This window comes from Grampus griseus (assembly GCF_964374135.1).
Source record: "Grampus griseus genome assembly, chromosome: 10".
NCBI classification, from domain to species: domain Eukaryota; kingdom Metazoa; phylum Chordata; class Mammalia; order Artiodactyla; family Delphinidae; genus Grampus; species Grampus griseus.
In genome coordinates, this window is record NC_139004.1 from 34,636,284 (window position 1) to 34,651,881 (window position 15,598).

At 50.2% G+C, this 15,598-nt stretch overlaps 1 protein-coding gene across 1 annotated transcript in view; it reads left to right on the top strand.

Moving 5' to 3' along the window:
• Positions 1-15,598, top strand: part of KIF6 (kinesin family member 6) — a gene marked incomplete at both ends in the record, with an annotated part of 383,803 nt that overhangs the window by 300,708 nt on the left and 67,497 nt on the right. The window contains one exon of the mRNA XM_082663489.1: positions 7,209-7,317. Coding sequence (XP_082519615.1) covers positions 7,209-7,317 — 109 coding nt within the window. The remainder of the gene's footprint in view (positions 1-7,208; positions 7,318-15,598) is intronic.

Here is a 15,598-nt window from a genome sequence, read left to right on the forward strand (position 1 = left end):
GCCAAGCCCGCCATGCTTCAGCCTGCTCCAGGCCAGCCCTAAGAATCTACTAATTAAGGTTCTCCTTTGACATCTTTCATGCGGCAATTTAGGAAACTCCAAGGCAAGTCCTAATCTGAGGACTTTAGCCCAGGTGGTATCACCTGGTTTGAACATAGGCTTTTGACCCCAAAGCCTTTGGGGCACCAACCCATTCCAGAAGTTGTCAATCAAAAGGGAGAAGCAGGTTGGGCAAGTGTTCTAGGTCACCCCCAAAAGATCTCCTCTTTGGTCTTCACATCTGCAGTCACTTTGGCCGTGGCTAAGTGGTTTTGTCTTCCCTTCATGCTCTGATTCCATACCCTGCTGTACCCACCCAGCAGCCCCACAAATTGTAGATGAGCTGCTCCTGGCCCTTAAAGTAAACAGAGCCATGGCACATGGCTCTTCCTGTGGTGACCTGCACCACCCTGGCAGTGGAGAGACATGAACAGAGCGCTCCTCAGCATCTCCTCCCAGACGGCCACTCTCAGTGATTCAGGGCATTGATGCCACTCCCTGGGGAAAATTAACTTCATGTCAGCCCCTAAGGTGATGGAAGAAGGCAGCCATTTTTCCCTTAAAGCACAGGAATGATGAAAGTAACGGCAGCTGTCATTTAATTGGGTAGTAATGTGGGAGCCATGTATTACAGGAAGAGCTTCTATGCCAGGGATGATTGACTGGAAGAGGCTGCCTGAAGAGCTACGCTGACAACTCTAGTGCTATAATTAGTTTCCCCAGCGAAGGATGCTATGATTGGTTAGCAATGTCTTCCATGGGTGTGAGGAAGGAAAGTGGGAACATGGGAGCTACATATGTGCCATCTCTGTCTTTCATGTAACTTCCGAAAACCTCCTCCTTCCTAGATGACAGCACTTACCCCACAGATGGGGTGGGGAGGACAATGAAGACAGTATCTCAGATGTCCTTTCTAATCTTTCTGGGAGACGTTCCATCCTTTAGCACCTCCCGATCTCATGAGTTCATTCAGTCCAGCATCAAAGGACCCTTTGCTCTCCATGCTAGGAGCTGCTGACTTGTCCTTCACCCGAGTTTCAGCCTGAAACCATCAATTCCTCTCTATGGCCCCGCGGACATCCTCGTTCCAAGCACCATTCCCAAGAAAGCTGGACCACTGACCCTTCCCTTGGTCCTCCTATCCCTCCTGACCTATATGTTTCATGCCACCTTGATAAGTTATCCCTTCCTGTCATCTACAGTCTTCGTTCCTTTCCCTCCCGTTGGCCCATTCATTCTAACTTCTCCACACACTAGAGGATGGAATTCTCTTCTGGCTATTTGTGGGAGGATATTTTTGTATATTTCACCTAAGTCAACACTTACTGAGAAATTTCAGTGCATATAGAACTTATATCAGATACCAAAAAAATACACTCTATCCCTACCTGTTGCTTCTCATTCCTGTGTGCACTTCCGTGGTCTACATATTGTAGGTATTCATCATAACACTATATCAAAGCCATTCCCTTATCTTTGGTTTCGAAAGTTTCTGCTACCAAGCCGCAGAGAGTGTAACCATCCCCTTCGTACCAGCCTTCTCCCTGCCTGAGCCCTGAATGTCCCTTCCCAGCTCTGAGTCTTCTCATGTTTTTAGTCCCAAACGGTGGATTCACACCCCCTCTCCCCTTGGAATCCACCCCATCTCGCACTTTTCCTCATTCCCTGTTGGTCTTTTTTTCTCTCTTTCCTTCTTCAGTCAGAAGGAAGTGAGGCACCACATGAATAAATGTCTTTCCCAAGGAAAATATATTTTTGGCTCTGATTAGCAAATCATTTTTCAGCTTGAATAACACAACTCTCCATCATTTTATTCCTGTCAATTTTTAAGCAATAGTTTAAGCAGTAGTAGGTTGTTTGGGGGCAGCCAGGAAAATGAGCTCTGGCCCAGGAGGCCCAGACTAAAGGAAATCAGACAGCAGGCCCAACGGCAGCAGCATAAACTCTCCATTTCCGTTGTTTTTTCTTTCCATTTGGTTTCCATGGGGCCCTGTGTTGGGGGCAGGGAGGACTTCCAAAAGTACTGATTTGTATTCTTTAGAAAAATAAGGAACCAAATTTCAGGATGGCAAAAAAAAAAAGGAGCATTAAGAAATTTGTAAGGGACCAGTACCTAAGAACTTCGGGTGCCTATCATTTCCAGAAACCCAACTCCAAGGCTAATTTGGAGGGTACCTCATTGACTGCCGTTTCTATCTAAGTGCTCTTTAATAGGTATCAAAATCCAGAAGAGGTTGTACCTTCAGGACTTGGAAATATTTTCCATCCAACTTGCAGCCCAGAATTGTAATGTCCTATTTTGGTGCTGAGACTGAGAAACTCCTCTCCTTTAGGGTTTTTTTGCGTTTTGGTTTTTGCTTTGTTTTGTTTGAAATTTTATACTACCCTGTGATATTTTATTTACTCTCCTTTAGGTTTTAAACAGTCCTGTGATTCAGCAAGCCAGCAGGCTTCTCTGAGTCATCCATATTTTCTGGGATTTAACACTGGGACCTATGACTGAAATTCACTAAAAGGAAACAACTGAGAACTAGAAGTGGGCATGGCAAATCAGAACTCCTGAGGGCCAAAGCTGATGAGCCTCTGAGTTTGACAGACTAAACAAAGTTGGGGAAAAGTATATCCATCTTCCCTTGCAAGCTCAGATCCCCCTGATTCTGGCACCAGCCTGAGACACCATCTTATGCCTCATCTTTGCAGAACCTCTTAGCTAATTGTCAAGAAATCATGGAGTTTTTCTTTGCTAGCCCTAAAATAGATGCCTTCAAGAGTATTTGTTTTTTTTATAAAAGCTTCTTGGAGTTGAAATTCACCTCTAATGGTAACATGTAGTGGGGAGAAGATGGTGTTGGGTTTCTAAAATCACACCATACAGGGACCCACCCCATAGCATGATGGTGGAGAGAGGGAGAGCAGTGAGTGCGTGCCTCTCCTCTGCCATCGCGTCACAGTGCACTGTCCTAAAAGGAACAACGCTAAGTATCTAAAACATACATTCACTCATTCATTCATTCATTCATTCAAAAGATATTTGACTGAGTTCCCCCTGTGTGCCAGGTACTATCCAGGTGCTAGCAAGGCTGCAGCAAACCAAACTGACAAAAACCCCTGCCCTCATGGTGCTTACAAATTCTAGACACACTAACAGAACATATTAACATATGAAGTAGGGGCTTCCCTGGTGGCACAGTGGTTGAGAGTCCGCCTGCCGATGCAGGGGACGCGGGTTCGTGCCCCGGTCCGGGAGGATTCCACATGCCTCGGAGCGGCTGGGCCCGTGAGCCATGGCCGCTGGGCCTGCGCGTCCGGAGACTGTGCTCCGCAACGGGAGAGGCCACAGCAGTGAGAGGCCAGCGTACCGCAAAAAAAAAAAACATATGAAGTGAACTTTGCAAACAGTGAACAAAACTCATGGTTCTGTTTTTTCTGTGATACTGTAAAAAAAGACTTAAAAGTTTTAGACAAGATAGGCACTAATAAGAGGACAATCTCCTGGGTAAATCTATTTCTACCAGATCATTTGGAGGCCCACCACCTGCTTCCTCTATCAGGCATACTTTTCCCTGGAAAAACTGGTCTAAAAGCAGGTCTACCTTCCTCGGAAAGCTGGGCAATTTTTTAACCCCTTTATAACCTTTTCTTTAAGTGAGCCCCAGTTTCCTCCTCTGTAAAATGAAATTATGACCAGGGATCACGAACAAGTTTAACTGGAATAATATGTAAGAAAGCACTTGGCACCATGCTTAGCGTCAGGTATGCAAAAAATTCGTTTCTGAGTCACCCAAAGGTCATTCCTATCAGGTGGCAGAACCGCGCATATTAATCCAGTTGCCCTGTTCATCCACACTCCTCCGACCGCTCCTCCTGGGATCTCTTCCACTTCTCCACCTCGCAAGCGCCGCTTCATCTCCAGGACCCTTCACACACTCCCTGACAGAGCCGGCCCTCCCTCCCTCCCCGCCGCTTAGCGCTGGACAACACGCCTCCCTTACAGCAAGCAGCAGCTTCTTTGTAATTATTTGTTCACTTTTCTTTCTCCCTTACTAGATTTTGAGCTCTTTAAGGGCAAGGATCATGCTGTAATCTTCTCGTTCAAGTTTATATCTCTGTCACATGCCTAGCACGTGAATAAACAAAATGAATAAATACTTATCGAGAGAATTAAATAAATTGATGATAATCTCATAGCGAAGTGAGCCCTCAGTCACTGCCCGCTCCACGGCTCCTGGTGTTTTTAGTGCACGATGTGTGCTTAGGGGCAAGAGCTCGCCAGACGAGAAAGAGCTGTTTTGCAAACCCTGAGAGGGAAAGGGAGGTGGAGGCATCTCTTCAGTAAATAAAAAGCTGCTGATTAGCTTAGTGGCTGGCCCCAAACTGGAGTGAGAACTGGTCTATTAGCACAGTCCAAAAGGGGGCTGGATATGGTCTCTGAGCCAGCAGAACGGGAATGGACAAGAGTGGGACGGAGGTGGAGCCGGGGTCACGCACCGCAGCTGCCTGTGGGGTTCCTTCCACGTGCCCCTCCCTGTGGACCCAGCCTCACCCTCCACGTGGCAGCTGTGAAGCCCCAGTAGGCTTCCAGGCCTGGCTTTGCCTCTTGGCCTTCAGTCTATGGGCATCCTCACCACCTCACCTTGACCTCCCTGAGCAGACACTTAGGATACGAGCTGCTGGGATTACAGCCGTCACACTCATGTCCATTCACCTGAGGTCAACACCGTCAAAGAACACCAATGCCAGACTCTTCCTCCACTGTAGCAGGAGAAAAGCCAATCCCGTGTTCCTGACCATAAGCCCATGGCACTGCAGGACCCCAAGTGCCTTTTAAATCACCAGAAATATCAAATACTTCCAGTGTAACTATCCCATAGTGTGTACTTTACTAAATTTTAAGTCTTTGAAAGTTGGTGATTTGTGTATAATATGTCACGGCGTTGGCCCCAACTTTCTTAGCACGACCTTCAAAATTCTCTGCAAAATGCTCCCAAACTACCCTCCTGGGCTTATCTCCTCTGTGCGCCCCCTGTCCCTTCTGCTCCCACTGCCTGGACCCCTCCACACCTTAGGGAAGGCCCCGTGGGGTTTTCAGCTGATTGTAAGTTCTTCCGGGACCTACCGCCGTATCGGCACCATGGGTGCTGGGAAACCTTGCCCTGGCTTCTCCACCCAGCTGTCACCCTGGGCTGTCAGCTCTGAAAGAAAGCAGAGCCTGGGAGAGTAAAGGCCATGAACGCTTCTTCTTCGCTGTAGCTTTCTGAACAACCCTCCACCCCACCTCCACCCTTGCCGCCTCCGGTTGGTGGAAGCCCTCTCATTACCTCCTGTGTGGGAAGCAATCTGGGGGTCCCACAGGCGGGTGGATTTTAGTGTAGTCTTGGTGGAGCTCCCCTCTCCCCCCAGCCCTAGTCCAGAGAGACTCATTCCTCTACCCTCTGTGGTTAAAACAAATCATAAAAATGATAAATCATAAAAATGACGCAATAAAAGGCATACATTGTCAGAGCTGGGCATGGACTAGGGTGGGGAGAAGGTGTGGAATGAGGCCTTTGGCTCCTGGTGGGCTCCGCTGGGCCAAAGCACTCTCTGGCTAATGTCTCTCGCGTATCAGGGCTCATCTTTCTGAACATCGCCCAGACCCCTTCCCAGGCCCACCCGACTCGGGAGTGTGCGGGGCAGATGTGGAGACAGAACTGAGATGTGCCCATTTGCTTCTGATTGGAAAAGGGTGGGGTGTCTTTGTGTGCCTCACCATTCAGACATTCTTCATGGTGCTATTTTTATCAACAGTCATCATTAAATTGGTGTCAGATGGGCTGGTCCACTTCCTTACACCGGGGCTTTTCCAGGCAAAAGATGTGGTATGTGGCCCACATGAACGCACCTCTGGAACCCTGGGTCTCAGAGCGAGTCCCTCTAGTCCTGGACTGTGTTCCTATGGCAACGAGAGCAAGGCTCCTCATCACTCCTGGTTCATTCCTGACCCGATTCGTTTAACAGACATATGTTGAGCACCTTCTAAATGCCAGGCATTGAGCGAGACGCTGCGGACTCACCAAAGATATTATCTCTACTTCCTACGAGACATGCATTTCATGAGAAAGGGCTGTCACGTGAAGTGGCAGTGTCTACTGGGCTGTGCATGTCACAGAAACACAGTGGAGGGAGGATTTGTTTAGTCTGGGCCTCACAGAAAGCTCCATGGAGGTGGTAGCACTCAGCCAGGGCTTCCAAGATAGAGTTAAGTGGATGAAAATACAGGAAAGGGAACCAAGGGCAGAGGCATAAAAAAATGACTCCATAGATTTATCCAAAATCCAGCTGTGAATGCAGCTGTCACCATGGGAGTCCCAGACCCACACCTGCCTGGAGCGTCACCCTGGGAGTCTGCGAGGAAGAGGGCTTCGGGGCAGGAATGCCATCTGCTCATTCCCTGGGCCCTGGCCGTTCTGACTCTGGTTTCAGAGTTTGGCCCCTGAGCAGGGCCCAGCCTCTGGGACAGGGGGGACAAGAGGCGCACAGAGGAGATAAGCCCAGGCTTGGCCTCTAGTGGCTAAAGGGACTCAGGAGGTTGAAGTTAGACGTGAGCCAGGAACCTGCACCACAGTCTGCTTGCGGATCTTGTGATTGAGAACTTAACTCTCAAGTGAGAACTGGGGCCTCTCACTAGACACAGGTAACAAGGATGAGTCATTCTATGGAGACTAAGGGCAGAATTTTCTAGATTCTCAGTCTTTGAGTTGGGATTATACTTCTTTTACTTAAATGCCTGGAAATTCAGGGTGAAATTTCACAGAAAACCAAAATGGGGCATAACAGGAAAATGGGCAGAAATGTGGCCCTGAGTGATGGCAGAAAGTGGTTTTGCAGATGTCCCCGGACATCCGGGGCTTGGCGCTCTGGTTTTCATTTCCTCTGACCAGACATTCCAGACTCCACCCCCCACGAGTCACGTGGATGCCCAGGCTCAGGCCCACAGGGCGCGGCGGGTGTCACTGAAAGGGCCTCCTCGGCGGCTGGCGGCGGCCAGCTGGAAGGGCCTGGGGTCACCTGTCTGGTGAGGAGCCTCTCTGCTGTGGGCCTCGTTGGCTTTACAGTCTGACTAAAGCGACAGTGAAATTAATGGGATCCTGATGCTCTGACTGAGGCCATTTCCCCGTGTCTCCAAACAGGGATGAGAGAGGAAATGTCATTAGGACGCCAGGAGGCTTTTGAAATTTTCAAGAGGGACCATGCTGACAGCGTCACCATCGAAGACAACAAACAGATTCTGAAGCAGAGGTAAGGCTGGCACGGTGAGCAGCTGGTCCTCCGAAGCTTAGCTGGGCCAGCCTAGAGAAAATTGATTTCTGAAAAAAGGCACAAGGTGTGTGCAGTTTCACGTTGAATGACATCCAGCCTGGTACCCTTCTCTCCCATACGTTAAGCCTCATCATCCCAGTACCGCTGGGTAAGCGACATTAGAGCAGGGCTGTGACTGACAGCACTTTGTATACAATTCTCACATCTCACGTGAATTCTCATCAGCCTGGGACTCTATTGCTATTTCACTGCTCCAAAGGCAAAGGAAAAAAGTGTCTACGAACTAAATGATACCTCTTAGAACTCTAGGCCCTCCGGCTGCTCAGGAAAGCCATCCTGTACTTCTTGGTCAAAGGAAGTATTCACATGCACATCCTGTGACCCAGACACCTCTGGTGTGTTCCCCAGGCCGGAAGCAGAGCAGGCTACACCATCTGCTGACAGGTTGTCCAGCAAGCCTGTGTTCTGGACCCTTTAGAGAAAACTTAGAGGTACATCGTTTGTTTCAACTAATCCATGAATTCGACGCATGTCCTCAAACTGGACGTGTGGCTCTGGAGTTCAAAAACTAGAGTTCTAGACTGCGAACTCTCATATGTCACATATGACTGCATCTCAGCACACAGTACATTTTCAAAAACTATTTGTTGAATTAAAATGAGATCCAGGTTTGAGAGTCATATGTTTATAAATGTTTCAAGGAAGCATGAGAAGGGGATGAGCTCTCTCAGGAAAACATGTGGAAGGACAAGGGCCTGGAGGGTAGAACGACAGGGAAAGCTTTCAAGGAAAGGGGTGGGGGGTAGGGCGGAGGCCATGAGGGAGACTGAGAAGAGGGGAAGAGCCAGCAGGAAAGGCCTGCCTGAGAGCCAAGAGGGGAGACGGCTCCCGGAAGCGTGTTGTCGGGGGTGGCAGATGCGCCAAAGAAACAAGCAGGAGGCAGCAGGCAAGTGCATGGGGGGCTGGCAGCTGGAAGAGCACGGGTTGGGCGCTGGGAGGGAAGGGGCAAGTGAGAAGGAATTGAGCAAAGGAGAGAGGTGAGCAATGTGTTCAGAAAGCCCGTGAGAGGTGGGAGACATTTGTAAAAGAAAAAGGCGAGTGGCCTGAGGAGAAGGGAAGTTGGTTTCAGAAGGGGAGAGAGTTGGGCAAGATTGTAGGCCTCAGGCAGAAGCAAGCCAGTGGGGGGGGGGGGGGGGGGGCGGGAGAGCGAGAGAGAGAAAAACAAGGGAAACACTGACCCAGCAAGGCTCCAGGGAGCCGGGCAGTAGGGAATGTCAGAGGGAGGGGAGCCTGGAAGGAAGCCTGAATAGAAAAACACAGCAAGATGGGCTGACGCTGATACATTTAGAAGTGGAAGGAGAAGTGGGGGAAAAGAAAAAGGAAAGGCAGGGCTTCCCTGGTGGCGCAGTGATTGGGAGTCCGCCTGCCAATGCAGGGGACACGGGTTCTTGCCCCGGTCTGGGAGGATTCCATGTGCCGTGGAGCGGCTGGGTCCGTGAGCCATGGCCGCTGAGCCTGCGCGTCCGGAGCCTGTGCTCCACAATGGGAGAGGCCACAATAGTGAGAGGCCCACGTACCGCAAAAAAAATAAAAATAAAAAAGGAAAGGCAAGCAGCATTGAGGGCCCAGCCCAGCCTGTTGACCAGTGACGTTTGCACTTGGGGGGCATGGATCCCAGATCACTTTAGGAATTCAGTGAAGGCCAGAGCAGCCCTCCTAACCAAAGAGGTGTCTGCACCCGCTGTGACCCAGCAGTTCCCCTCCTGGGTTTACAGCCATCATGCCTCAGTATCTATAGGGATTGGTTTCAGGACTCCCATAGTTACCAAAATTGGCTCAGGCTCAAGTCCCTTATATAAAATGGGTAGTACAGTCGGGCCTCCAAATCCACAGGTTCCGCCCACGGACCCAGAGGGCCGACTGTATCTCCCGAGAGGTTCTCATGGACTCAGGAGGGGACATACATGAGGATGTTCACAGCAGCTCTGTTTGTGGCCGAGGAGCACTGGAGACCTTGTGGGCATCATCCCTGGGGAAGTCGAGAGATAGAATGCTGGGGAGCTCTCTGTGCAGGCTGCATGTTGGGGAGTCGGATGTGGCAGGTGGGAGATGGATTAATGCACACGTACCAACAAGGACAGCGCTAAGTAAGAACACACGATTTATGTAAATTATAAACAGATGCACGCAAAGCAAACAAAAACAGCTGAACAAAAAATATACTTTCGGGCTTCCCTGGTGGCGCAGTGGTTGAGAGTCCGCTTGCTGATGCAGGGGACATGGGTTCGTGCCCCGGTCCGGGAGGATCCCATGTGCCGCGGAGCGGGCTCGCTGAGCCTGTGCATCCGGAGCCTGTGCTCTGCAATGGGAGAAGCCACAACAGTGAGAGGCCCGCGTACTGCAAAAAAAAAAAAATATATATATATATATATATATATATACTTTCATCTACTTTGACCGTAAGAATGGCTGCACTGCGGGGAGCAGAATGGGAGCCCAGCATGGGATATGAGTGACAGATGAGTAAACCAAGGGGTGGGGAGAAGATAAAGTGAATCTAGGGAAAGCTGAAGACTCTGTCCCCAGAGGAATGGAATATGCACATCCACACTTTAGCCTGTGAATCCAGGGGTTTCACAGACTTTCCGATGCTTCTCCCTGGTGCAGGCCATGTATTTTCAGCAGAGTCAGTTGGATGTGTTGAAGCAGGACACCTTGTTCGTCTGGAGACAAGCATATAAAGCTGGATGACAGCTGCCTCGTCCAGTGACTTCCGAGGAGCTTTCAGCTGTGTCCGCACCTCAGGCTTCATAGCTTATACGGGCGCCTCGTAACCCTTGCTTCACAGTAAAATGACCCATGGAGCTTGTAAAAGCTACCAGAGCCTAGGCCTGACTCCGCAGATAGTCTCACTGAATTAGGTAGAGCCTGAGCATCCATTTGTTTCAGGATTCCAACCTGCCACCAGGTTTGAAAACCACTGGCCAGACAGAGACCTTGTCCAGAGACCTTGAGACCCAGAACCTCTGCAGGAAGGCCTCAAAACTCCACAGGTTAAACCAGTTACCAGGCGACTCCTCTGCACATTCAGGTTGAAGAACCACTGGCTTAGGAAGAACATAATACTTTGTCTTCTTGTTCTAGATTGGTATGGCTCTAGGATCGGGCTTGTACCCTTGAGTTTAGGTCTTTTCCCAGCAGGGGGTGGGTTGAGGGAATGGCAGAGATGAGGATGTTGTGGGCTTCCAATACAGAGCTCGCTTAACTCTAGTAGAATAGTAGAGTTCTGACAGCCCACGGGACAGATGTGCTTTTGGGTTCAAATACATCTAAATCGCACAGGATGGGCTGGTAATAATGGTGGTCCCATCTTCCTTGTGGCCACGAAGTAAAGGAATTAATGAAATTCACACAAAGCTCTCCTCTGAGAAGAGGTTTTCCCAGCAGTAAATCAGTCTTTTCAAATCAAATGAAAAGTCAGGAGGCCAGCCCACATTTTTAAAATGTCTACATCTGTTCAATGTTACCAATTATTAAAGGAATATTTGGTACTGGGGAGAGTAAGCCATGGCCTACTCTTTTCTCAGGATTGGAAACTTTTTTGCATTCACGGAGAGTATTCAATTATCAGATATTACATGCTCATAACTGCGATGGCAGAGGACAAAGAGAAATGTTTTTATATGAAAACAAATAACTACAACCAGTGCTCCCATAGCAGACATCAAAATAAAGCATGACTTCCATGCCTCCCTTTAGGAAACGGTCTGCAGCAACCCTGATCCCTTCCACAGATTTGCTCCCATTCCCTCTACTGACCAGGAGCACCACGTGGACCATCTGTGGGAGGACTGACCGGTCCTGGGGATACAGACACGTGCCAGAGGGGTGTTCCTCAGGGTGGCGTGAAATTGCTGTTCCCTAACCCTACTTCTAGCAGACTTCCTCTTAGAAAGTCTTACCTTTCTGGTAACCCTACGCCACCAAGCCCCACAGGCCTGGGCTCCCACTTTATTCCCCGCTTCTCACGTCAAATAAGTCTGCCATCCGATGGCTCAGGTGTTGAGCCATCCTGTTGGAAAAGTCCACGGAAGAGGGGCTTAGGACCCCACACACGAACCTTGGTGCAGCTCAGCCTTGTTAGCCAATGGCGAGTAGCTTCTGAGCTCAAATATAGAGACTATTGGTGGCCCAGATCCCTTTGAACTCCCTCAGCTCCCTCAGAGTGCAAGGCTGATGCAGAGATGCAGGAGGGGACCATCAATGGCTCAGACATCAGTGTTACTTAGTAGGAGCGATTTCTTCCCCTTCTTGCCGGCACCCTTTGCTACCCCACAGGGAACTTCTAGTGCATCTCAGCTCTGCCCCCAGTCTGGGGAAAGTTGTGCTGCCTGCCTGTGACAACAGAAACAAGATGTTGCACATTAATGGGATATTTACCCTTCTGTGAACTAGAGCACGTGAGCCAATTCTTAAGCCGGATTTTTCAATAGAAGACAATTCAAGTAGAAGTGCAGTTGAAAATCACCACATTTTTCAGGCATGACTCATCCTCATAGTATATAATAAGATGAAGAGAGGTTGGAAACCCCATGCTTGGCAAATTCCAGTGCCCGGGCACCACACAGCTAACTTTCTTTTGTGGCAGATCTTTCATGCAAACTGAATCCCCTGTCACTGAGTCCCATTAAGTAACAAAAGAATAAATAAATGGGGAGATTAGCCGCAATTGGAAACGAAGGCATTGATAATGTGAACTAAACCAAGAAAAGCACCCCTTCACTCAGTTGGATCCTTCAGATAGAGAATAGATCAGCAATCTAACGCCAACGGGAAAACTGGACCGAGAGTGGCGAGAAATCTCGTGGCACCATCTGGAAATAACGTCCATGACAAATAGGAGTTCCCTGGTTCCTGTTAGACTCCAGTTTTAACCTTTATTATTTTGCCATTTGTTTTTTGTATTTACACCTTGTCTCCTGAACAAGAATTATGGACTCTGAGAGCAGAGATTAGATTAGAATCTTCTAAGCCTCCCACAGTTTTTTAAAACAGTGCTGGCCACAAAAATGGTACTCAAAAACACTGCTTTTTGGCTTGAGAATGACAATTTGAAATTGACTTTGAGAAACCTTAGCAGCCAAGAAAACTGCGTGAGAACTGCTTCCTAGGAGTAGGGGAATGTAGCAGCGGCTTCCTGAGAGTCAGGGAAGGAACCGCTCAATGGGAGACAAGAGGGCAGCCATCCTGATGGGGAAATGGGATGAAAGTTTCTATTTCGGTATTTTTAAAAAGCGTAAAGGAAATGAAAGGTGGATCTTCATCACACTATAACAGAGGCAGCCAAAGTACCATGTCAGGGACAAGTCAACAGAGGAAAGAAAGGGCATAGATACAGACTATACAGACAAACGGTCTTTCTCTCTGATGGGGAAGAAAATTGCATGTTTGTTCACTCTGTGAATAATCAACATATTAAGTTAATCACACCAGACCAGAAGACAGGAAAGACTGAAAGGTAGGAAATAGCCCAAAGGCAGGCAGCATGAATGCAGGGAGCTGAGCAAGGAGCCGTTGAAGTGGTCTGGGGGAGAGTGACAGCTCCTTCCCAAGGCAGGTGGAGTAGGGTGAAGCGCAGTGGGACGGCAGGATGGGTACTGAGGACGTAGAATGGGCGAGACTCCAGGGCTGAGTGACGGATCTAATGGAGAGCAGGGCAGAGGATGGTGTGCAGGTTACTGGCATGAGCACCTGGAGGAGTGGGTGCTGTGCAGCGAGAGGAGAAAGGATGGGAGGAAGGCACGGAGGTCTTCAGGGAAGGGCATCAGTTCTGCTCTACGTCCTGTGGGTTTTAATTATCTGCAGGGCATCAAATGGGCAATTGGATAGTGGGTCAGGAAATAAAGCAGGGCCAAGATGGAGATCTGGGAGGTGTCCCTAGAGGAGGCACTGCCTAGAGTGGAACGAATGGAATGCCCAGAGAGAAGAGGTAGCTTGAGGAGAGGGTCTAAGACTAAACCCTGACCATCACCAACATCTAAGGAACAGGCTGCAGAAGAAAAGCCTGAACAGGAGACTGAGAAGCAGCAGCCAGGGAGAGAGGGCAGAAAACGGAGGTGATGTAACGTGGAAGCCAACGGGAGAGAATTGTTTCTACTCTGTGGACAGAGCCTGGCGCACAGTGGGTGCTGTTGGGTGGGTGAGGGCTGGATGTCACAGGGAGCCAGGCTTGCGAAGGAGCAGGCAGAGCGCTGCGTTCCTTCTCCCTTCCAAACCCAGGCCTCGCCCCAAGGTAGAGCTTTCTCTGCGCGCGCAGGTGGGCAGAGCAGTCTGCTGGGCCCCGCCCTGGAACTGCCCCCAGCACCATATGCTCCTCAGATGGAGCCCGCAGAGATTCCCCGATAGGAATGTTTGGGCACCGGGAGTAGGAGACCCTCAGGGGCTCACAGGTGGTATTGGTTGAGTCTCAGCGGCTCCCCGGCACCAGCCTCCTCCCAGCAGCCTCAGATATTGTCCAGGAGGGCGGCACCCCTGGGGAAAGTCAGCACAGGTTCAACCACCTGGACCACATCCCTAATGGGAATGTGCCCCTTTTAGAAGCTCAGGAGTCAGGAGGCTCCCCCTTGGGAAGATCAGAACGCGGGCTGGGGCGGGAGGAAGGGGAGGGGGCGGGGCTGGGGGAGACTTGGGCTGGGAGGTGTGGAGGTGCAGGGTGCGCAGGAGAAACAGGGCAGAAGTGCGGGGGGGCCACCTTCTTTCTCATCTCTCCCGCCATCCCTTACTCCCCTCCTTCCCCCTCAGGGCTGTGCTTCCTTAGGCAAGGGTTTGTCTTGACAACCGGAGATCAGGAAAACATGTGGGTGGGGTGGTCCGGAGCAGTGACAACTGCAGCCTGAAGGGAAAATGGTCTGGCGGAGACAGGGCGGCCCTCAGCCCGCACCTCTTCAGTGCGAAAGCCCTTTTGAGTTCGCGCTGGGCTGCAGAGGAGAGCATGGAACAGCTCCTGGCTCCCGGTGGTGTCCGCCAGCCCGGGTGTGGGGCGGCTCTCCGGAGACGGTCGACCGCAGCACTAAGCAGCTCCTCGCCGTGCCCCCTAAGGCACACGTGGGCACCGGCCAGGCTGGGGGGCTCCCTTCCACGCCTGTCGGAGCTTCTCTGAGCCGGGCTGCTGCAGAGATGGCCCGTTCTGCCTGCAGGATCTTCCCTCCTCCAGCTCTCCTCTGGTTGCCTCCAGCGTTGACATGAATGTCAGCAGCTTTGCAGCCCTGCTCTTGTGTTTTCCTCATTCCCAAGAATCTAAAGCTTCCAGAACTCTCTGGAACAGGCAGTAAGGGGGGCCACTCATTGAGCAATGGAGGACTATCAAACCCCATGAAATCCTAGGTATTGGGGATGGATGCAGCGACCACCAAACAATTAGAGCCCCGCACTTGGCAGAACTTCAAGTATGAAGATAGTCCTCATCTGAGTGGCCCGGACCAGACCTCAGAGTCTGTCCGCCCAGGGGACAGAGGCCAGAATGAGCCCACAGAGCCCAGCACAGTGAGCTACACATGATATGAATATTTGCTGAGCTGAATTCAGTCTTCATGGCATCAAATGGGATTGCATTTCTCTCCGGAAGGTGACAGGCACTAGCTGAGGAAGGGACATATGTCATCTGTGATGAGCCTGAACACCCTTAATAAGGAGGCAGAGGTGGAGTCCCAAGAAACCGAACACTAAGAGAAAATTTAGTCCCCTTCCCTGGCAACATCTGTCTGCAATCTCAGGCCCAGCAGACACATTCAGAAAATAGCAGTGACATCATTCACGCCTCTTTTCCACTGAGCCTGGAGGCTGCGGGGCACTCTGGCCTTTGCTTATGTTGTTCCCCTGCCTGGAATGCCCTCTTCTCCCCACTTCCTCTACAAACTCCTGCTCGACTAAAGCATTTATGGATGAAACAATGTGACATCTGAGATTTACTGAGATCCAGAAAGATTTGGGGATGGGGCATTGACATTTCATAAGGGCCCGCTGTGTGTAGGGGCCTGGATGGTATGGTTTTTACAAAGGCCATTTCCTACACTTCTCCAGCACGGTTGGGCTCTCAGGGGGCATCTCAGGAATACCTGTTAGAAAATAGGAGTCATTCAGTAAACTCAACACAGCATCTGGTGGACTAGTGGGCAGCAATCTAAGAGAGTGGAGAAGTTTCTGATAACATAGGGAAGGACCAATAATGCTGAGTAAAAACAAAACACCCAAAGCACAAAAA